Source organism: Linepithema humile, chromosome 1 (genome assembly GCF_040581485.1).
Source record: "Linepithema humile isolate Giens D197 chromosome 1, Lhum_UNIL_v1.0, whole genome shotgun sequence".
NCBI classification, from domain to species: Eukaryota; Metazoa; Arthropoda; class Insecta; order Hymenoptera; family Formicidae; genus Linepithema; species Linepithema humile.
In genome coordinates, this window is record NC_090128.1 from 6,845,320 (window position 1) to 6,868,931 (window position 23,612).

General features: G+C 40.0%; 1 protein-coding gene and 1 long non-coding RNA gene across 7 annotated transcripts in view; one reads left to right on the plus strand and one right to left on the minus strand.

Moving 5' to 3' along the window:
* LOC105679730 (uncharacterized) overlaps positions 1-23,612 on the plus strand; it is an 84,077-nt gene that overhangs the window by 15,373 nt on the left and 45,092 nt on the right. The window lies entirely within an intron of this gene.
* Positions 17,651-23,612, minus strand: part of wge (winged eye) — a 52,933-nt gene continuing 46,971 nt past the window's right edge. For all 6 annotated transcript variants that reach the window (XM_067361108.1, XM_067361109.1, XM_012379935.2 and 3 more), the window contains one exon: positions 17,651-23,611. In XM_067361108.1, the coding sequence (XP_067217209.1) occupies positions 23,378-23,611 (234 nt within the window). In that variant the 3' untranslated portion in view covers positions 17,651-23,377. The remainder of the gene's footprint in view (position 23,612) is intronic.

The following is a 23,612-nucleotide window of genomic DNA, read 5'->3' on the forward strand; positions in this document are numbered from 1 at the left end:
GCGACGACGGCGGTAGCAGCAGCAGCAACGGAAGCGGATTCTGTGTGTGCCAAGCCCGAGAGTGACATTCTCTCTCCCGCCTTTGAGGCGGAATATCACGATCGATTCGTGGCGTGGAGGAAGCGGTTATATATCGCTTCAGCTCCGTCGATTTACACAGACCGCCCCTTTCGTCGCCGCTGCTGGATAGAGAGGGGAAGAGAGAAACGGAGAGAGAGAGAGAGAGAGAGAGAAAAGGAAATAGAGGAAGAGAGAGAGAGGGAGAGACTAGGGCGGAATAATCTTCCGGTAGCACTACCGGGCACACACACTTTCAGTTTTGTTTATCTCCAACGAACAAAAGTTCGCGCGTACTCTCGAACACGTCGCTCCAGGTACACACACACACTCTCTCTCTCTCTCTCTCTCTCTCTCTCTCTCTCTCTCTCTCTCTCTTCCTCTCTCTCTCTCTCTCTCTCTCTCTCTCTCTCTCTCTCTCTCTCTCTGCTGCTCTTTCTTTCTCGCGTCCCTTGTAAGGTACCTTTATTGAGGCTACGTGGTCGGGATAGGGTGTATATAGTATGCGGGGTCCTTGGGAAGCTAACGGCGTCATTACGCCTTTCGCTCGCGTACGGCTGACGGTGTACGGGGTGTGTTACTGTGAAAGGTGGGGCGAAAACTTGGAGAGTACATGTTCCACGAGGTGCCTCGAGGTTGAAAACCTTTATGCGGGAGTGACCGGGCAGGTACTTCGTTTCTGAGAGATGTGTCGAGACGTTAACCCCTTTGCGCACAGTGTCCACACTACAACGGACAGTGTTTTCATTTTATCTTCCACGCGCGTTTATACTTGTAGTTTGAAAAATTCACCTAGTATTAGAATGATTTCTTATGTAATATAAATTGCACAAACGCGTGAATATTATGTTTAATATTCACGATTGCGCTTCGATATGCTCGTCGAGATACATACATTCGTATATTTCGTCCGCTCATAAATTTCGTCCATTTACAGAATTTACAAGCTCCTTTACTTTCGGTAATTCTATTTCACGATTTTCAAATAAATTATTCTCATACTTATCTTATGTTTATCTATCGGGGCGTTTTTCAAGCTTGAACAGGCTTCTCAAACATATTTACATCTTTGAGAATGATGAGGAAAAAATGTAAACGAACAAATACTTGGAAGTGATAGTACGTATAAAATTGCAAATACTATTGATATCCCATTGAAATGCGGCGAGAAGGAAATCCGTTTTACAATCACAAAAAGTACACATATTGCGATTCTATCTCTAATTCCGTGAAGGAGAGCGAGAGAGCAATTTCAGATTTGGAGAACCGACACGTCCGCGTCGTTCTCCGGCCTCATTCTTTCCAGTCGCGAACAATCGCTCGGCCGTCGTTTCTTCTTCATATATCGTTGTCTGACTCCCAAGACGCATGCATCGCGTCATTACAAAATTGCTGACTATTCCCGTAGCCGGCACGGGGCCGCGCGCCCGGATCTCTTTCTATCCGTTTCGTCTCGATCGCCCGGAGCGAGGAATCGAAAATGGCAGTGAGCGATCGAGGCTCCGGTCTCGAGACAGAGGAACGCGGACGAAGACGAAGAGGAAAAAGAAGAAGAGGGCCGCTTATCGGTGGAATAAGAAGACCTCTTCTCGGGTTCGGACGAAGAGATGCGCGGCGGGGGGCGGGCGGCGGTAAAAATAAAGCGATACCTTCCGGCACGCGAGTCACGTGACGCATATATCATATGCACAAGCGGCGGAACGCTCGATGCGGAACAAAAGTGGCTGCGAGATTGATGGCGATTTGAATCGTCTCTCCCTTATATCGATCTCGTTTCGGAATACTGAAATATCGAAGGGAATTTTTAATCCCGTGATCTACGCGCTTGCATGCTCGATCGTGAAAAATGGGATCGGATCGGTGTTTTTTTTCGGCGCGCGAGCGTGCACGTTGCGCCGATGCCGCGTCAAAATTCGTCACTTTAATGCCCCGTAGACACCTGCGCGATTACGAAATACGTAGGCTAATACCCATGAATGTTTCCATTTCGAATCTGTCTCACTGTATCCCATTGTCGTTCCCATCGTCGTCATCGCCGTCGTCGCGTCCGTGATCAAACCCACCGACTAATTACATTTCCAGATCAAAGAATCCGGATAGCAGCGCGGTGCGCGAGCGCGAGCGCGCGGGTCGTTTCTCATCCGCTATCTTTTTAATCCCGCGTCCGATCCCCAACTAAAATCGAGGGAAAATCCCTCGGAAAAAGAGTCGGATTTCGTTCCGACAAGCACAAAGCTCACTGTCACTCAGCGTCGTTGGAAATATTCGGATACTTCTCTCCGATGCGAAGGAACAATGGAAGAGAACGACGGTATCGTATATGTAATCCAGCCCCGCGGCCATAAGAAGGCAACGGGAGAACGTCGGTGCGCACTTTATTTTATTTTCCCTATAATACATAACAATATTCAGCATGAAAGTTCCAGCGGTGAGCTTACCGGTGGAGAGGGTAGTGGAACGGGGGCGGGGGGGAGGGAGGGGGAGGGGGTCGTACTCGTGAGCTGCAATATGGCTGCTGATCGTTGCATACTCGCCAAGTGTGCACTAAAGGCGAATGCGGCGTCACGTTGGCGTGATAGCCGACTCAGTGACTGGTCAATAAATGTTTATTTATGACCGGAAATTAAAATTTAGATGGCGGTATTATCATTTTTACAAGTGAACTTCTTGGAAACGTATATTCTTTTTTTTCTTTTTTTTTTCTTTTTTTTTTTTTTACGAAAGTGAGAGCTTATGGTTAAACACGCGACAGTGTTTGTTCACGTTGTTCTTTATAATGCGCGAATCACGTTTTGCAACATGTTACTCGCGCGAATACGCGTAGATGTTAGAAAAATTCAACTGTTACGTATGTAAGGTACATTTTGTGTTAATTTTGTGTACATGTAAGTCCTTGTATCTCAAGATGAAAGCATAATAGCGCTGACACATTATCACTACAACGATTTTCTCAACGCATTATACGACTTCCTCGAAGGGCTATTAATCCTACGTACGCATTATGTTATTGCGGATTGCACAGCAACGACATACAAGCGCAATATCTTGTACATTCAGTTTTTACAACATTTTTATTTATCTAGAGATACGACATGAATCATTTTAAATATGACGAATGTATTTCGCGTCTAACAAAAACCGTCAATGACTTTATCCGCTTTAAAATAAAAAATCGCTGGGAAGAATCAAGCGTGATCGCTTGATGTTGAGATATTAAAAAAAAAAAATTTTAAATATGGGGAAAGTTTTTCGTATGCAAATTTCAGTGTTAATTTAACGTCTCTTATCGAGGCATTGTGCAACGGCCGCGCAACACAACCGGTGGAATCGTGCGAGCGCAATAACGCGAACGCGAGTAAAACGTGAAGGAGCTATCAAGCGTGAAGTGTAAAACACGAAGGGGATGTGCATCGACTGTGGCGATGCGACGGTGGCGGGCGGCGGCTGCTGCTGCTGGCGCGGTGGCCGAGGCGGAAGCGAAAAGGAGTACGACGTATAATGGAGGGTGCGTTGTGGGCTGTGAAGCTACACTGATTCCATTGTGATCCCGGGATATAATGGGGCACCTACACGGAAGTGTAGCTCTCGCGAAAAATAATGGCATGCTATCGGGATGGCCGGAGGGCGACGGGCGGGGCGGCGTGGACGACGGGAAGCCTTTTCGCTGACTGAATTTTGAGTGTACGGCTGATGAGGCACGAAAGCTTCGACACGGATTTTTACAAGAGTCGTTGTCGGCGCGCGAGAGCGCTCGCGCGCGCGAGTGCTCGTTTAATTGAGATATTTTAATTACTGTTGCATGTCGCGAGTATAACTACACGTACAATAGGACTGTACGTATAGCGGAATTGGGACGATTCAAGTGACATAATATTCGTACATTTCTCAAGGATGCTTGACAATGCTTCGAATAAGCTTTGAATATTATTAATCTAATTTATTTGTAATGTGTTTGAACGCAAAATGAACATGTGAAGGAGATTTATTTGCGGAGAATTATTCATTCAAAATTACGCAACATTTGCATCTCTCGCAGAGATATTTTCGATATTTAGTCATATTATTACTTAAACACGAAAATATCTGTGCGGATATTTGCAATATATTTAGCTATAACACGGGGGTCTGAATAAATGAACAAGGTTCATCGCTGGAAAGCGGATATGAATGAACAATTGAGGTCTAAGAAAAGAGCTGCGAATTCAAGCAACTTTATTCTCGTTGTGAGCATTTGAGCAACGGTTTGCGAGTGGTAATGGTGTAAGGAAGATGTACGATGAAAATTTGATATCGTCATAGTAACGAAAGACAGCAGGAGCGCGCGTGCGTCTCTCACCGCGTCTTTTTCGCGCGCTGCGAGCAGGAGGTCAAAATTTTAGATGCAAGTGCGAAGGGAAAGAAAACGGGACGAACTCGCGGAATTCGTTGTGAGCTTCAAAGGCGAAGAATAACGAAGCGAATCGGGAGTAAAGGTCGCCGGCCAACGCGACGAGCGCAGAGAGATATAATTTACAAGACGACGGGGCATATCGTTCGACAAAGCAATTATCGTTGCAAAGAGCGCTATGGCGAAAGAGAGAAACGAAGAACGAGTGTATTATACGAACATAAAAGGGGTTTCACGTCGGCTTCTACTTCTCGCGTCGTGCCGCACAAATACTCGCTTTTTCCACTATTTACCGCAAGTAGTAGTAGCAGCAGTTTGCAACGTACGGACCCTATTCTATAAAACGAATTCACTGCTTTCTAATTTATCGCTTTACACTCACGGCTTCGCGACAAACGAAAAGAACTTGAATTCCATCAAGCGTTGCTATCACTTTTTCGACAATAATAATGATATCAAAAGTATATTTCACGAATAAATGATTTTCTCTGCATTTATTTCTAATGCTATGATGCAACTTTATATTTTTCCGGAAATATAAAATATGATATCATAATAAAAAGTTTTACGTATTATAAATTGAATTAATAAATTGATATTAATATTATTGAAAATTATATACCAAACAAATTATTCGCCAGAGTTCGATTTCATTGCATTATTTCAACACGCCTTTCTCGTTATTATTTTAAATCATCACTTTTCACGCAAAGTTGGTATCCTTTAAAAATTGTATTTTTATTCGATACTTAACATATGAAATATGCGATCAATACGAAAGTAACATTTTCATTTTTAGCAAGAAGCTGAAATATCTAACCATAAACATATTTTAATATATATATATCATTTTCGGTTGTATCTACTCTGTAACACGTCATTTTACGTCGATCCTGTTTTATAGTTTTTCGTTTAACGAAAACGAGCGACAGACGTAGAAAGGAACATATTGTAAAAACAGGTGGAGGTGGCTGTAAACGCGCCAAGTGGAATTACAAGGGGCTGGGACTAATCATCAATTAAGAACATACCGCGACCAGTTATTTTTATTTATCACGTGCCACTAAGCGTGCGACGAATTTCGCCTATAAGCAAATTACATCGTATCACGCACCGCGCGTGCATTATTCCCGGCTAATTGCATTAAAAACTACACACAGCACGCTGACCAAGCCTCGCGCGCAACATGCAGCACGTGCACGCATACACACACGCACACGTTCGTATCCCTCTGTATATTACGCGAACGTCGCAAGAAATTTCTAAAACCGGCAGTTACATGCGCACATACCGAGAGCATATACGAAGCGCTTTATGCACATATCATAATTATAACCGAGCGCACACTTACGGCACGCGGGACGCCGTTACATTAATGGCGTCTCCTCCGTTTTAAGCGGATATTAGTTTTTACACGTCTGCAACGACGACGACGATGAACTTTACCGTGCGCGACGGTCGTACGAATGTTTCCGGACGTTTATCCCCTGCGTCGCGAATTAAAATCGTGAAATAGAATCTCGTGTCGTCCGGAATAATTTAAGTTGTTGACGCTGTAAATTTTTCGGGAAGCTGTTTTTAAACGACGTTGATTTCTTTAAGAAATGATGAGATTCTCTCTGCAAATAATCCTTTCGCTTAAAGCTATCGAAAAGTAACACATTTTCACTAATTAATAATGTAAGATGTAAGCTTATTTTTGTGAAAACAAGGATTCTATTTGTCTGATATATTCTCCTTTGGTACTCGATTCGTAATTTAAGTAGAGAATTCGTAAAGAGCGTTCTATTAGCAGCATGCCAATAATTATAACAAAGTCAATAACTGTTCTATTCTGGAAATAGAACGCGCTGGTCGCACAACATTCTGCTCCATGCAAAATGAATATTTATTATTAAAATGTTTCTTTCTGTTGTCGAATAAAATACAAGAATACAGGAAGACGGAATGACATGGTATTATTCTAATTTCAACATATTGATCTTAGCACATTCCGTCACGGATTATATTCGATCCTGCAAAAATATTTCACGAGAATATACAATAATACTTGTCGGAACCGCGTCTTTCTGCATGCCGGAAGCGAGTAGTGGCCGTACACCATTAATTTCCGCCTGATTGCGCGTGTTTTCGAAACGGCTCGAGGCCAAATACGTTTCCGATATACGATTGGCCATGCCGCGATTTAAGTGTTATTACGGTGCACTCGCGCGCAAGGTAGATCGGGTCATGTTAACGTGATTTCGCTAATCAAAGCAACATGCGTGCTAGTGCTTTTTTTGCAAAGCTCTCGTTTATAATAGAGCGGCAAATATCTACTATTTGCCCCTACTTGTATATGCGTCGCAACGTGCAGTTTCTCTTTTTTTCTTGGCTATTCGTGCAGCGCAGAAAAGAAGTAAATTAAAAAAATCGATACAAATTTATATCTCGCAAAATCTATTTTTAGCTATGCCGAGCGTTAAAAAGTGGTTCAGAATTTAGACAATAGTATTCACTAAAACGAGTGTTTAATCAACGCAAGAGGAAGAATGTTTTAACACTATGTATATATTTTTTATTATTCAAGGAGAAGCAACGGGGATTTAAAAGAAATAAATCTTGTGCTTGGAATTAGAATGAGCTGAAGTGAATTCCTCGCGAAGAATTTTCAAATTGATCCGTGATTTCAAACCAGACGTTCTATTTCGCAGAAACAAATTTCTTCCAATTTATTTTAATTTGCTTTGTAATACGCATTTTGGCGCCTCTTGGCGTCTTGGCATCCTTTGGCGCATCTCGCCTTTCCAAGTATTCTTGTACCAATTTCGAATCGATTTTGTCTTAACGAGAATTTCATTGGACATTCTTCCTGCGCAAATTTTCAACTCAATACATCTTAGTATTTCTTTAAAGCGCAATCTGTCTGAAACTAACTGCAAAATAAGATTGCTCTTTAATTCGCCCAAAGCCCTTCGATCCTCAAAAACCGGATGCCTCGGACATTAAAATAACCATCGTTCTTCTGAAATTCTCTCACAGATTCTTCAATTGACGATAATTCACGCTGCTTCTATATAAATTGAGATGTAAATGTAGTCGATATAAGGCAAAAGTCAATCTTTGAATAGAATACTTTACGAAAAACCGATATCTTGATGTTAAAACAGAATTGCTCTGTTTATTTTAATTTATCCTTTAACAACTGTTCTTGACAGATGACAAGGCAACCCGTATGACATTCGTTATAAAAATTTCAACACATTCTTGTGTAATTACATTCCGTCTATAAATTCACATTGTCCAGTGTCACATCCTAAAGACGCACGCGCGCTAGATAGGGGGCGAAAAACAAGTAATAGACAGAAAGTCGAAGAGGAGAGAAGTAACAGAGAGCCGGGTTTCCTCTTACATTTTCTCGGAATTTTTCCAGACACGTTCGTGCCCTCGACGCTCCTTCGTTCTTTGAGCTTTTCCACTCCGTGGAGAGGAGATGCACGGGCAGCGAGGAGAGAAGAAACGCGAGAGCGCGTCTGGGCTAAGTTTCTCTGGAACTTGTCGCTTGGTCCCGGCCCGGCCGAGTGCAAATCCAGCTTTTTGCGCGCTTGAAAAAGAGAGAAAGAGAGAGAAAGAGATACGCGCGACATCTCGAATTATTATTCCAATGGATCGAAGAGTCCTCGATCGCGGCAGACCACCACTTATTACAGCTGTCGCTACGTTTAAGCGCGAACATATTTCAAATTAATTTCATATTACTCACGTTACTCGCATATACATCGTATAACAGTTTGTATGTGTTTATGAGTGCGTAATGTAAAAATCCGGCTACTTCATTACGGCGCTTTATTTCGCACTTGTAATCACTTGTAAAACGATTGTAGAACGATCGTAAAACGGAGAAATTTAAAATTAAACATTACGTCGAAATTACTCGGCATTACGTCGCGCAAAATCACTTGTTAGTTTTGATAATTGCAATATAAATTATTGTTAGTCTCCATTGCTGTTTTTAATTTATTGCAATACGGATATCAATATTTAATTTATACATAGGTGGAAAATGGCTCTTTGATGTACGACGATCAATCGGATGGAATGAATTGCAAGCGAAAAGCCAGTGTGCATGCTCGCGAACCGTCGTATATACGCTTTATTTGTGCACAAGTATATAATGAAAGAGTTTAATATTTATCGGAATGGAGAACCGTGTTGAGATAGGACATTCTTAACTAGAAATCGCCCCGGGAATGTCCGGAAGTTATGACGCGGAGCCACCTGACACCCCGAACCGCGTTTGGGGATAGTCTTAAACACAAATGACAGGCTCGATTGTGCGCGCCGTCGCGCGCCCGAAGAGTCGTACTCACCGCCAATTAAAACTTTGGAATTCGGCTGCGAGCTACTTAAACAATGTAAAGTTTTTCGTCGGTGCCGTTTAAAGCTCCCTGTTCCCCCGGTATTTACTCGTCTTAATTAATTCACGGGCGAAGTTTCCGGGCCCGCAGATATATCTCTCTCGCTCTCTTACTCTGCTCGAGAAGTTGCTTTCAATTCGTAAATACGATCGGGAAGTTCGCCTCGCGGCGGCCGCTAAGCCGTCGACGATGTGGCAGATATAGCCGATGACGGCGTCAAATTACGCGGTCTCTCGAATCCTCCGTTGGTCGTGCGATCGTACAAATCCCTCCCCCCCCCCTCTCTCTCTCTTTCTCTCTCTCTCTCTCCCTCTAGGCCTTGAGCTAGTCTCTATCATAGCACGGTGAGATGTATGGTTAGACATAACCGAGCGATAAGGGAGAGACTTATGTTAATGTTATTCCGTATAGCGCGACGCGGTATAATGAGCGAATATCTCGGACATTATTCGCGGCGTGAAGGATGTGTTTCAGGCGTGAATTTAAAAGACTGTGTACGTGCCAGCGGGGAAAGACTCTACGCTTCGCGCAGAAATTCAGAAATGGCTGTACCGTTCGAACAATAGCTACAGAAGTAACCACAAAGCGGAACATGGGGTAGAATTGTTATTAAATTAATTCAGTCCTTGCTATAAGTGTGACTTAGATCTATATTCTTAGTCCTCTTCGTATAAATGCAAATTCGCTGAATTGTTCTCACAAAATAAATATCCCTTCGCTATTGCAAATTCCATTATGGAAGCTCTTACCAGCAGTATAGCGATTTTTATTTCCGCCGGTTGCGGCGAGTTTACAGCTGCGCCCATTGTTTACGTCAAGTCCTCCCAAATCGGGAATTTATATTTTTATATATTTGATATATATGTATTTTTTTTTTTTTTGTGATGTTTGTATTTTTTTTGCGGAAGGGAGCTAACGGAGGGATGGATAGTGGCATGCAGTTGTAATCACAACATAGAATCGATAAACGCATGACGCACGGCGCGCGCGATCGGCGTTGTTAAAACTTAAAATATGAATACCGCGGTTTTTGAAATTGACTAGCAGCAGCTAGCAGAGATAGGTAGGTAGGTAGCGGCACAGTAACGGTTCACACTCGCCATAAACGAGGACTCCCGTGTTCGTTGAGGTACGACCCTCTCGGGAGAGACCCGCGCGCGCGCTCCGAGAGGGAGAGAGAGAGAGAGAGAGAAAGAGGATATAGACGGAGGTTACCGTACACTACTGCTCGTTAATGGTCGCCGTTCTCCATCCCCCCGACGTGAAGGAATATACGGAAGCGCTGGTGTACGATATATCTACGGTGCAGGAATGCGTGTCGCGAAAGTAAAAATTGAAAATATCGAAATAGCTCGACGGCGCGAAATCGCGAAATGCGCGTTTACTCCCTCTTCGAACTATGCGACCTCATCGAATATTCCTGTCTTCGTAAATAAAGCGATGTTGAACACAAGGCGACACACGCTTAAACGTACTACACTATGCGCCAAAAACTTGCGCGCGACATGCGCCGTATTACAACGGTGTATCAACCGCACCTCTTCGTATCTCCTTCCCCCCCCCCCTCCCCCCCGGCACCCCCTAGCGCCACCGTCCTCATCTTCAGCCTCGTGTGTTACCACCATGATACATGGCGGGCATTACGAAGGCTTAACACAGACATGGTGTATATTCTCCACACCGTGAAACATGCTACGACGAAGGCGGGATGTCGAGAGGGGAAGGAGAAAGAGAGAGAGAGAGAGAGAGAGAGAGAGAGAATCCCTGAGTGTATGCCATCACCCCGCTATATACGGTCTTTGCGGCACTTATATTACACACCCCGTCTATGCGGAGCGACTCGTTAATGTAGACCCGTTAATGCCGTCACGCGTTGCATACCGATACGTGTTATTAATTTCATCCCTTTCGATCATTTCTCGACCCTTTGAGAGATCTGTTAACCATCACACCTCTCGAATTCGTGCGGCGTACGAAGCGTTCCAAAATTATCGATCGATATCCAAATTGGGGAAGAAGATGGCAATCATTTCCGGTAGTAAAACTACGAATAATTAAGCGTCGGGCGAGTTTGGAGGAGTCAAAGAACTTTGCGTCTCAATTAATTTCGAGTGAATTTTCTTTTGACAGAGATGCAATTTCAGAACTAATTATCAGATTCAGCGCTGAAACTTGAGCAGCTTCAAAAAACTGCTTGTTACAAATAAAGAGCTTTTCGCAAAGCAAGTTTCCAAGGTGCCTAATTAAACAACAAAATTATGTTGTTTGCTTTAATTCAAAAGAGCTTCAGTTTTTCTCAAATTTTCATAATCACATTCGATTAATAAATAGCTGGGATAAATTGGCACCGCTCTCAGTAGAGAACCGGCAAGCATAACCGGCGAGCGAATCGCGTGATATAATCGGAGAAATGAATCCGACGAGACTGCGAGACGAGCAATGGAACAAACAGTGAATGTTTTGTCAAAATTATACCCCGTGGAAATTAGGTGGAGACTAAATCAGAATCTTCGCAAAGACTCGGCGAAGACAAACCGACAGGCGGGAGTGCGAAGACGCGCGCTCTCTTTAACGTTAAATGTGTTCTCTCGCCGCTGCGCTTACGCGGCATACCGCGTTTTGTACAAATTGCGTGAAGAATTTAATATACGGGATTATTCGCGCTTCGAACTTTTATCCACGCGATAAATTGCGTACATATGGGCGCGGTGCGATCGTTTAAAATAATAATTGAAAAACGAGCGGAGGGACGCGGGGGCGCCCTTTTTTCCCCTTCGGCCGACCGATTCCGATAAACGAAGCGCGAATGATAAAACCGACAAAAAGGATATGATTGTTAATAACCGCGCGCGCGCGCGCCCGTGCACACACAAGCGTGTCGATAAACTAGCGCATTGTTGCAGAAAGATAACGCCGCCCCCGTTATATAGACGATGCATTTGTAACACGCGCATTATTCTGTCAGAACCGGCGGTATCAGGCCGCGAAAAACGCTCCTTGGGGCGCACTGCGTCATGGGAGCGATGAACCGCTCCGGCATCGTCGGGACGATATCTACTGCCTACTTAATCGAAATGCTAATTCTCGTTCTCGCGCGTTTTCTCCGAGAAACGGTACCTTAGGACAAAATCTTCGTCTTTTTTTTGTCGCCGTTGAAACTGTAGTCTTTCTTGCCGTGTTCCCTTTTAATAGTGAGTGACAGCGATGTTTTCTGCATATCCGATAAATATATTTATGAGCTGCATCGCTTCTTTTATCGTTCAATAGTCAATGATGTCGATAAGTCAAACTTTAAAATTTTCAAAATAATGTCGTCGGATTTTAAAATTTTCAGAATAGATTAAAAACAAAAATGTCACAGAAGAGAGGGACAAAAATACTACAACCATATATTATATTTGAGAAGTGTTTATTGTTGCAAATAAAATCTAGTAATTTATAGAATATTTCGAAGAATTAATTGTTGGGATTTGTCATTTTTATTGTGGAAATAATTTCGGAGCAGTCATCTGATAAAACGTAATCATAAATGATGAATTGTATTAAAATAACTGTTTATTTAAATTAATTGCTTCACAGAAAATAATATATTATTTTGTGAAATAATAAATAATATTGTTTAATAGATTGTTGTTATTGTCAGAAGAAAATTACAAAATTATTTAACGTAAATATTGATTAGCTCTTTTACGCGTTTATCCGCTTTGATATTTCTAGTTTTTAATTAATATTGGTTGATTTTTTTCCCTTGATTTTTTTAACTACATAGCGTTACCGAAAAAAAACGCAAAAAAATTTTTGCTCAAAATATTTCGGACACTGATTGTATCCCTGTTCTTTTGACACTTTGTTATTTGCGATCATACTGATATTACATAACGCCGCATCTGATAATTCTAGCACGGAGCAAGTATGAATCTCGTTCCCGTTGTTGCAATTGCTCTTATAGTCAAACAGCATTATTCATTCACTACTACTACTGTTATCTAATTAGATCTCGCATTGTCATTGTAGAATATTTGCAGCTGATCGTTCGCACGTTCTTATCAGCACGTTGGCACGGATTTCGTTGCTCCGACTTACATGAAAATAGTCGTTGTGATAAGCCGTTATAAAGATTATTATTCTATATATTACGGAAAATATTTATTGCAGTTTCACGCGGTTTTGCAAGTATTTTTTTACATTATTTAATTCAGTCGTTTTGACATCGAGAATAGAGCGATTTTAATCGTAAAGAAGGAAGGAGAAGGGTGGTATTTGTCGCATGTTCTTCAGCGATTTGTCTGGCTGCATAAAATTCTGCACTCCGTCACTGTGCTTGTCGCGGCACCGATAATTAGGAATCGTGAGATTACGTGAGATCCGATTATTATTACATAGTGCATCGACCTGCCAGATTTCACGATCGTTCGATATTGTCCAGTCTTATCGAGCGACCTTAATACCAGCCAACTCTTTCGTCACTCTATTCGACGAAAGCTGATTGCATTCATATAATGCATATAAAATTTTAATATATATACGTGTATATGCTTTTAGCAAAATTTAATATTTAAAATGAATTGAAAAATTTAACTCGATCTCTATGAAAAGAAACCTAAAATTGTTACTCACACAGGATATTAAAAGAATTATGCAGAATTTAGGGAACAGATAATGTTCGCTAAACGGAATAAATCATTTGAAATTGTGATTTCCTAAAATGTGCCTCGAACATCGCTGCCGAATAAGTTACATTTCTGAGCGTCACTGAATGAATCGGAGTATGCGGAGAGAATTTCCGGGAGTAATCGCTTAATATCCATGACCAAATGATAGCAGCGTGTATACAGGTAGAACGAATATTTATCATGCCTATCTATTTAATCACGCTCCGGTTGTAAACAACACGACGATCCGATCGCCGACGCCGCTGTTCCGATCGGCGAACAAATCGGCACTGATTAGCCGACACATGCGTCGCGTCGCGCGAACGAACGTCGGATGTATGTAAGTGGATGTGGCCGGTGGTCGAGCGGGTAAATTAATCGATTGTCGACGCTCCATTCGTGTCATCTGTCACGCCGCAGCACAATACCCGCTGCAACAAGAAGCGCGTCATCCGGTTTAGTTGCCGACTAAATATACTGGATGCATCATTCTCGTGAGCTATAAAAGCGCGCGCAATGTCACCTTTCGCGAGAAAAAATTCAGCAAAACGGAAAAATTGCAGACAGGGCGAAACGTCGAGTCGTGATATGATTACAGCGTTTATCGCGACGATGCGATCTCGTCGTGAAATATTCAGGAGCATCGATGAAATTCGCGTAGAACGGCGCCGGCGGAATAAAGCGATTTTTATAGAATAGCTCAAATCTTGCGCGCGGTTAATGTGTCGAGCGCGTTGTTATGACGCTTATTATTAAATTAAACGAATGACTGAGGCGATCGCATCTCGCTCACAAATCGCCAGATGGATGTGTCGAGAGCGTTTTTCAGTGTCGTTAAGTATGAAACGAAATGACAGTAGACGAATGTCACAAAGCTACCCCTTCCACGGCGCGTCGTAGCCTGCAAAGAACAATCGGTTTTCCATTCGAACTCCATTTAAGCTCTCGATTATCTGGCGGCGGTCCAATCCAAAGCCGCGTGTGCGCGCGAACATGTTTGTAACCGAGTTAAATTAAAATCCAATTTGTTGCAATAGCTTTCTGTATCTGCCGCCGCCGGGCGGGAGAGAGGGGTAAAGAGGGACTGACTGCTTGATGAAAATAGGGGTCACACGCGCGCGCTAGTCGCTTCATTGGCGACGTTAAAGACGCGAGAGCCACGCGTAAAGTATTTGTGTCTTGATATGAAAAATTCAATTCCACCTCTGAGACGAGAGACCGAAGGATACTTTAAATCGACGTGGTATATATACAGTGGTATATATTTCAGTTTCGTGACGCGTGGAAAGTTCCGCGAAAACAGGCCGATCCTGTCTCTCACATTCAGTAAAATAACGTCATAGGAGATATAATTATCGCGAGTTCGCGTGCTACGTTTTTGATAGACTTTAATTACTCGTGGCGATAATATACAGATGAACAAGAGTGCAAGTAGAAACATGCGAGCGCGTTTCTGAATTTTTAATTGCTACTCGTCTCTCATTGAAAACGTACTTTGTCGCAGAAGCGAGTTGTAAGGGTGAATCTAGGCGAGGAACGCGTCGCATTACAACGATATCGCTGGTTTTTATATTTGCGCCAAAATTGGGATGAACCGTAGTTAGCGAGCATCGCGCCGTTATCGGCCGTTTGGATTCATGAACTTCTAATTAGGACAATCATCCCACGTCGATTTTCCGTTCCCAAGTGATAGCAAATTTGCCGTCCTTTGCCAAGAGAATTACAGTAATAAATTTTCGCAATAATAGTTGTATATACAGAGTGTCCCAGACCAACGGTATAACCCGTTAATGGCAGATTCTGAGATTATTTCGAGACAAAAATTTTTATGCAAAATGTATTAAGGCTACAAGTTCTTGGAATGGGAATGGAAAGTGTTTAAAATTGATGATTGATTGATCAAAAATTTACGATCTTAGACCTCATATCGATTTTTATATTCTTATCATATCAGAAATTTGTTATTAATTATTAACGTGATACGATCAGTCTATAAGACATCTTATATATTTGACATTATTTTTAAATCTGTTTTTTTAATGATATTAAAATAAAACAAATTGAATTGACTTACCGGCATGATGCGCATGATCTGTAACATGCGAAGTATATTCAAATTACAGCAGTGTTTAAAATAATTGTTTAAGAAATAATTATTTTTTACACAAATTAAACTTTTACTCATCTTTTATACAAATATCTAATAAAAGAATTATGAAATATCTAATAACCATAAGTATTTGAAAATTGTAAACTTGTTACTGAATATTTCAAAGTTTTTATGTGCCCTACATTACATAATATTTTGCGTCCAACATTTCGCAAATAACAGATAACAAATAAATGATTACTTGTTCTAAAGTTGCTTCGCCGGCGTCCGATATCCTTCCGGAAATCTTCTCCCTCTCTCAGTCCTCCTGTAGTTTTCCAAAAACTCACACGCGTTCGCGATGCGAATACGAAAATCCCATAATGTTTTACACGGCACTCTCAACGCATGTACACGTATTTGGCTCAACCGCCGGCTGGAAACTTGGGTTTTCGCGCGTTTAAGACCCGTCCCGTCCGTCATTCGGACAAAATAAAACTCGAATATCACGGATTACACGTTTGACACTGCCGCGTTTGTAACAAGTAATGATGGAAAGGGCGAGATCGAAAATTATGGAAAATAATAAGGACCGTACTTTTGCACAGGATAACGCGTCGACACGAAACGATCTGCCTCGTACAAGGTGTCGCCGTGCGCATAATAAGAGTGCTAATAAACATATCAAGGATAAAATCGCTCCGAAATCAAAATCGAAATCGGAGTGACTTAGATTTTCGTCTCCGTAACTTCAGGAATCTACTATTAACGGGTTGGTCTGGGACACTCTGTATATACAAATATATATTCCGCTCGCGTTTCAAATGCAAACTCCAATTTCAACGATTTATAAGCTTTATCTGCACTTTATATTTCATACAAAATTGATGAAAGGGAATGATTAGAAGCGTATACCTATTAATTACGGTTAACGAAGTATTTAATTATCCTACAATCAAGAGCGTGAATATCTCTTATATAGTATTGTGCAATGGAAATGAAATTATTGTATCAATCCGTGTTCGTCATTAACAAATTAATGGAAATCCGGTATTGAGATGGTTTTGCACGTAAATACACGATCGTGCTTAAACATGTCTCATTCCCCCTTCCGCCTCGCGACAGCGGTCATAACTTTTTATTACAGCAGTAACATTTACAGTACAAAAGGTTCAGAAGGTGAGAGAAAGTAGGACAAGCTCGATTAGAGCACTACGGTAGTTTCCATCCTGGACATATTGGAGGCAGTGCTTGAAAATGGCTCTCGTTATGGGTCGTTCTTTTTCTTTATCACGCAGTAGAAAGAGCGGAGGTTGTAATTTCTCTTCTGCTACTTATATTCCGGAAACTCTCCTGCTAACTACCGTACATCTTATTTATCTGCCGGGCGATTAATTAATTTTGGATAATAGTGATATCGGAATTATCAATAAATTCCATTCACGTAATTCCATAGTAATATCTATTTGAATAATTATGAAAGTAATACTTTAGACAATATACAGAATGTAAAAAAAAAGGGATTTGAAATTTAGAGAACTCACTAAACGGATTAAAAAATTTTTAATCAATTTGCGTAAAAAAATTACCACCATCAAAACTACTCAAAATTAACTTTTATATGCAAAACGACGAGAGAAATCAATTATGCAAAACGAAATTCTGTAAAAATACAAGCAAGTTGCCTGTATTATCGAAACCAAAAATTGTTTTTATGTTTAAAAAGATTTATTTTTCGATCCATGTTGGTACAGTTTAGTAAATGCTATTTGCTCTTTAAAAAGTCACATTTTTGTTTTTACGTTCTGTAGCGCATAAAAACATTGTCTTTTATTGCCAATATAAGATTTTTATCCGAAATAAAAGAATAACACGCGTCTCGTCTATCGGAGACTATTATAGCACAACTAATATGGCATTTTTTTTATTACTCGTCAAATTCTTACTGCTATTGATCGTCTTTGCGCGTGAAAATATACAAAGGAAAGTCTGGGGTCAGTCTGAGTCGAGTTAATAGAAGGAACAGGGTTTCATGTGAACGTGAATAATCGATAGACAGGATCGCTCGTTTATTCCTCGTGATCTAATACTTTATTTATCGGCCAAGTGTCGATATGACAAAAATAAAGAAGAGGGTGTCTGCATGTGACGTTTAACGCCACTCGCTCGTAACCAAGTTCTCGCCAGTTAATCTTACTTAATCTCTCTAAAATCTCGCACTTAATTAATCGTGTACAGGTTTATGTACAGGTGTATATATACGTGTATGTGTATCCTGAATGATAAATGCTGTATGCTCGTGTCTGTTGACGAGCGATCGCAGCCTCAGGATAGAGCGAGCGAATTGATGAGCAGCGAACGAAAATTGATTGATTGTTTACATTAAAGACAATCGATACACGACACGCTACATGTCTTTTGTCTCTAAAAGCACACAAGTAAAAGAAGACTCGCGTCTTAAATTCTTATCTCGATCCTTCGCCCTTAATAACTATCAAACCATCTTCATCCAGGCACGTTCCCGAAAGTACGAGACAGAAGGAGAGAGACGCCTCTCTCCTTCTCACTCTCTCTCCTTACCCCCATCTTATATCGCCTCGCACGTGCATTTTCCTCGATATTTTCGCACGTATCGTTCGAAATACTTTATGACTCGACTATCAAACGCGTTACTAAAATATAATCAATCTTGATTCTCTCTAGAAATCTAAAATACCGCTTTCTTGTTCTCGCGCGAGCGAAAAATAAAACCGCTCCAAATCGATTCGCCGTTTTGTTTCTTTTACACGTGGCGGCGTGTTATTAAAATTCATTCGCCCTCCGTTCAACCGTAAAATTCGTGTTTGTACAAGGTGCTGCTGCTGCTGCCGCTGCCGGACGACCGGCTAGTGATGGGAATTCAATTAATCGCGTATTTATCGGAAGGATATGAAATCGAGGAGAATTGTCGGAATACTTACCGCCGATCTATCGATTGATAAAACACGAACGCAAAGACTTAATTTCGAACTTTGTTCGCGGCGGCGGAACGTGTGTGTAAACTTCGGCCCACTTCGTGCCGGATAATTCAGACTTGCCCCGAACAGATGCATTCCCAGTTCTTGCAACCTTGGCCAGAAAGTTTTAGCGATAATTGGGTCGTATGAATAAAGTGGAGCAAAACCTTTTGCTCTTGTTTACCGAAGGAAATGCATCCGTAAACGTGAACGAAATGCGCTCGTACGTTCGTCGAAAAATATTTCAAAAAATGAAAATAAAGATATGTTCAGACATTTTCTCATTATTACAGAGTATTCATTTCCACAAGCGGAAAATTGTAGAAAATATTGGAAAGAAAAATTAATTAAATAAAAACAAATGTGGATCGTACATTGTAATTTAAAGCCATTGAAATTTTATTACGTGGTTCAGCGAAATCAGAGCGTATCATCGAAAAGTTAAAATGTTAATAATTTTACGTGTACCTCCGATGCGAACAATTAATTGCAACTTCATGCTTCGCGCCCTCGAAATGCAGAATTTTTAATCGAAATTTTCAAAGTTCCAACTTTGCGGTATTACGATGTGCGTTGTGCTCTTTCAGTGCGATGTGCTCTTTCAGTGTTGTTGACAAAAATCTCATTTGTATCGTTTGAACTTCCATCACTGCCGGATTCCGTACAAAACCCCGAGATAAGACAGGTGCGGACGCGAAATGTCGATATTTAAAGATTCATCAGTGTTAATCTATGTTTCCCTCTTGTTTCCTAAAAAATACAACGAAGAGGTCTGCAAATCGATAAATTAACATTGCATGTTACTAATGTTGTGTTGTGAAAAGAACGATCGAGCATCGAAGACATCGATATTCCGTTCGATCTCTGCGACCTAAGTCTATATTTACAAAAATTTGGCAGAGAGCGAACGTCGACCGCATCACGTCTGCGGATGCAGCAGCGGTCCAGAACTGGCACTAGTCGATGAATCGGACCAGTGATGGACAGAGTTTCCGTTTTCACGGTAATTTTGAATGGGATCGAGTGCGTGGACTCGTTAATCGTTAATTCGTGCGAATGAATTACGCGTCCAAAATTGAATTAGTCATTGTGTGTAGCAATTTATTGTACTTACACAATAAAAATATATAATATTCAGAATATATAACGAGCGTATATGTATAATACTATATGAAATATATATATATATATATATCATATATATATATATATATATATATATATATATAATCGATATAATATTATTAACCGTGCGATCTACGTCGGTTAATGAGATTAATTAATAATATTATACCGGCGCTATAATATTACTATAAGCGTGTAGAAGGATTGCGACTCGTTGCGCACTCTTTGCAGCGTGAGCAGAAAAGGTACCGTATAATTTACCGCTAGCATCATCCACGCTTAGCCCTCCGAGGAACACTGAGCCTCCATCGGTCCATGCCCTTACCAAGCGAAAGAAAAGGTGTACACTTTGCACAGCTGCTACTTCACAACTTCCTTATTTATGTATATCTAACTACATTATGCGACAAGTAGTTACTCGGCATTACATAATGCAGTTTCAAAGGTATAAAAAATGAAAAAAACATAGATTTTCTAAATTTCTCTATTTACGTACGTACTTTTTGCACAATAAAAATAAATTTAATTTGCTTCTGTTTTTTTATAATTTTTATTGAAAAATCGGAATAAAAATGCTTGCGAATGCTCTTTAGTTAGAACTCGATGTTCCTAGGGCTAATGCTTCATTGAAACATTCGGGATGTAGGGTCTGACACGTTAAATTCATCCACTACTTAGATATTCAGTTGCCCGTGGAAGCTCACTGATGCAACGGCAACAGCACAATTAAAATCTCTCTCTTTTTTTGTATTTAAAAAGCTTGGCCGACTTGTCGTCGTCGTTATGAACTTCTCATGAAAAAATACTATATATTATACACACTTAAGTATTTTTACGTACTACATGATTAAATCGGGTTATATTTATACAACGCATCGATCCGACTGTCAAAAATATTTTTAAAAGCAACGCGGCGTGAAACGTCGCGCAGTCTTACTGCTCTATATATGTACACAACGAAGGAGTTTTTTTTTATGTATGAATATTTACATAAAAAAAATTAAGCCGCATGCTTTATTTCACACAGCAGCATATAAGGCATCCATTCGATTCACGAAGCACGTTTGTCCATTTCATTTGAAATTATTTGTCAAAATCTGATTCCGAGATTTCAAAACCCGATAATTTCAAAATTAAGATGGGCAAGTCACGCTTCGAGTTATCGAAGTTGATAATTGAAGCTCAATTTAGACGATTTATAATTTGCGATAAATTTCTAAATAGAATTTAATTTATCATTTCCGCATATCATATAGTACAGAAAATATTTAAAAAATCAAAATACTTACATATTTTATATTGATTTGAATTTTGTATATGTATATTTTGATTCTTGAAATATTTTCTATTATATCAAACAATAGATTTTCAAATTATCCGATTAACATATTTGTAAATTTTGTTGTTCATTTTTTCATAAAATAGTTCAGAAACGAAATAATAAGTCGTATTACGCAGCTATATGAGGAGTTCGGAGGAAAAGTGGTGGATCAAGTCCTTTTTTAAATCCATAAATTAGAAAAAACTAAACAATTTTCATCGAATGACTTAAAAAAAGAGTGCAAATGTTTAAGTTAAAATTAAAAGAAACTATAGCACCGATAAAAAACAGTGTTGCACATAATTAGAATAACTTTAACTTTAAAACTAATTTTCTAACAATTAACAAAAATGGACTTGATCCATTTTTCCTCTAAATATGATATTTGTACCCTCATATAATACTCGAACTTTATTCTTATAAATTTTTAATTTTAATAGAAAAATGTCTACAGTGAGCTTCATGTGTATGTTTGCCATTGCAAAATTAAAAAAAAAAACGAACGACGTTCGGCTATTCGAATATCTTCACCTAAAAATCCGTATCTTACAAGTCCGCGAGAATCATCTATCGATATATGTACAGCACCTCATTTTGTATTACTACGCGCGTGTAGTAAAGTTTCTTCTCGCAATATAGAAAAAAAAGAAAGAACTACCAAACTAATTAACGTGTTGACAAATAAGCAAAACAGTACGAGGAAAGAGTATCTTAATCTAACAAGGATAGTTCATGACACGTGACTCACAATCAAAGTTTAATTTTGACAATAGTTATACTCGAGAAATAGTTCAATATTATGTTAAAACTTTGCAGCCCCAAATTTGTTTGCAATTATTCTCAAAAAACGCTCTTTCTTATTTACATGATTAATTACGCCGATTAAGCGTTTCATAACTGCGAAAGACACTAAGAGTCAATAAGTCATGTGTCACGAATTATAAGTACATTGTCGGTTATTTCAGCCCCAACCTCGGGAATCAAATTTTTTCGACGATAAAAACTAAGAACTTTCTCAATAATAATTTTAAGATGTTGAAATGAAAATTTATTCGCTTGGATTCACGCGGCTTGTGAATAAAAAATAAGTTCCAAATTCGATAAGCTTCATTTATAAAATTCGCTCAGTTTTCTTTCGCTCTTTTCTTTCTCCAGGCACACCTCTGCTTCTGTCATGCCGTAACGATTTTTTTTTATCGTTCGGAAATTTTTTTAAATTTAGTGACCAGTTGGTTATTTAAATAATTGATTTTATCGCAAGCTTTAATAAAATTAATTTTTCATTGCTTCGTTATCGTTACATTTTTGCGATATTCCGTGTCAAAAGTACAAATTAAATTAAATTGTAAAGAATGTTCAGACAATAAAGAAAGCGCTGTTAACGTCAGTATAGTCGACAAAACCGAGCAGATTTACTTAATGAAACTTATTGAGTTTAGAGTTTATATTACATTAAACTTGCAAGAAGCGTGTATTCATGCGAGTAAAATTTTTTATCTCTCTCTCTCTCTCTCTCTCTCTCTCTCTCTCTCTCCTGCTTGAAAAATTTAAGCGTACTTACAATTGCAGAAACCAAACGACAATCGGATCGTATTTTGGATGAGAGAAATTTTTGAACAAGGCACAAGTATTGCCTGTAGGGAGGTCGAAGGCTAATGGTGTTCACATCGCTGTCGAATTTATCACACGCGTCTAGCGATAATGATATTGCTTTTAATAATCGAATACTCTTATCACTTTAATCGATAGAATATTTAGTCGCGCATCATACTTTTATTTATTGAATAAATGAGTCTGATTATCACATGATAGACGATAATAAGTAATAACAAGCGCCCTATTTCAAAGCCGAGCGTTTTAGTAAGTATCTTGCGAATGAAGTAATGCTTGTGCCTTGTGGATTCAACCTGAGCAGCGCTCTCGCAATAAAAAGACACAAAGGAGGGACGTATACTACTTGAAAAAAAATACTGCGCATTCACTCAATATCAAAGTATTCTAATTTTTACTAATCAATGTTATATAACATTGTTTTATTCTTATTCCTCATTAGATATAGCAATATAAAAACGTTTCGTCGTTATTGGCGCGCGACTAAATATTCCGCCGAATTGATTAAAACATGAAAGATATGAAAGATATATGTTGTTATCGCTAGACGTGCGCGACAAAGCTTCGAAAGCGATATGGATCGATAAAGGCATTTTTAGCCTGCAATCTTTGACCTCGGTGAAGTTGTTTCTTCACATGTCTTTATTGCGAGAGCGCTGCTGTCATATCGAAATTTCGCAAAGTTGTTGGCTGATTGCGATTAAGTAATTTTTGTTAACTTAATCGTCAGCTTAAGCTGTCCTCATTTATTGTCAATCTGAATCGGAATAGTCTTAACGCCGGTTGCTAATTTCATTTTCGGATTCTTGTAGTAGCCGGCGTTGTAATAGTATGTATCATCCTCGCAGATCCTTTGATGTCTTTGGGGTGTTTTCTCTAGCATCTGTTTGTACTCATCAAGTGTCACCACCATTACCTTGTGGGAGATGGTCTGCACGTCGTTCGTGTCGCGGTGATCCGATGTGAATAGGCCACCC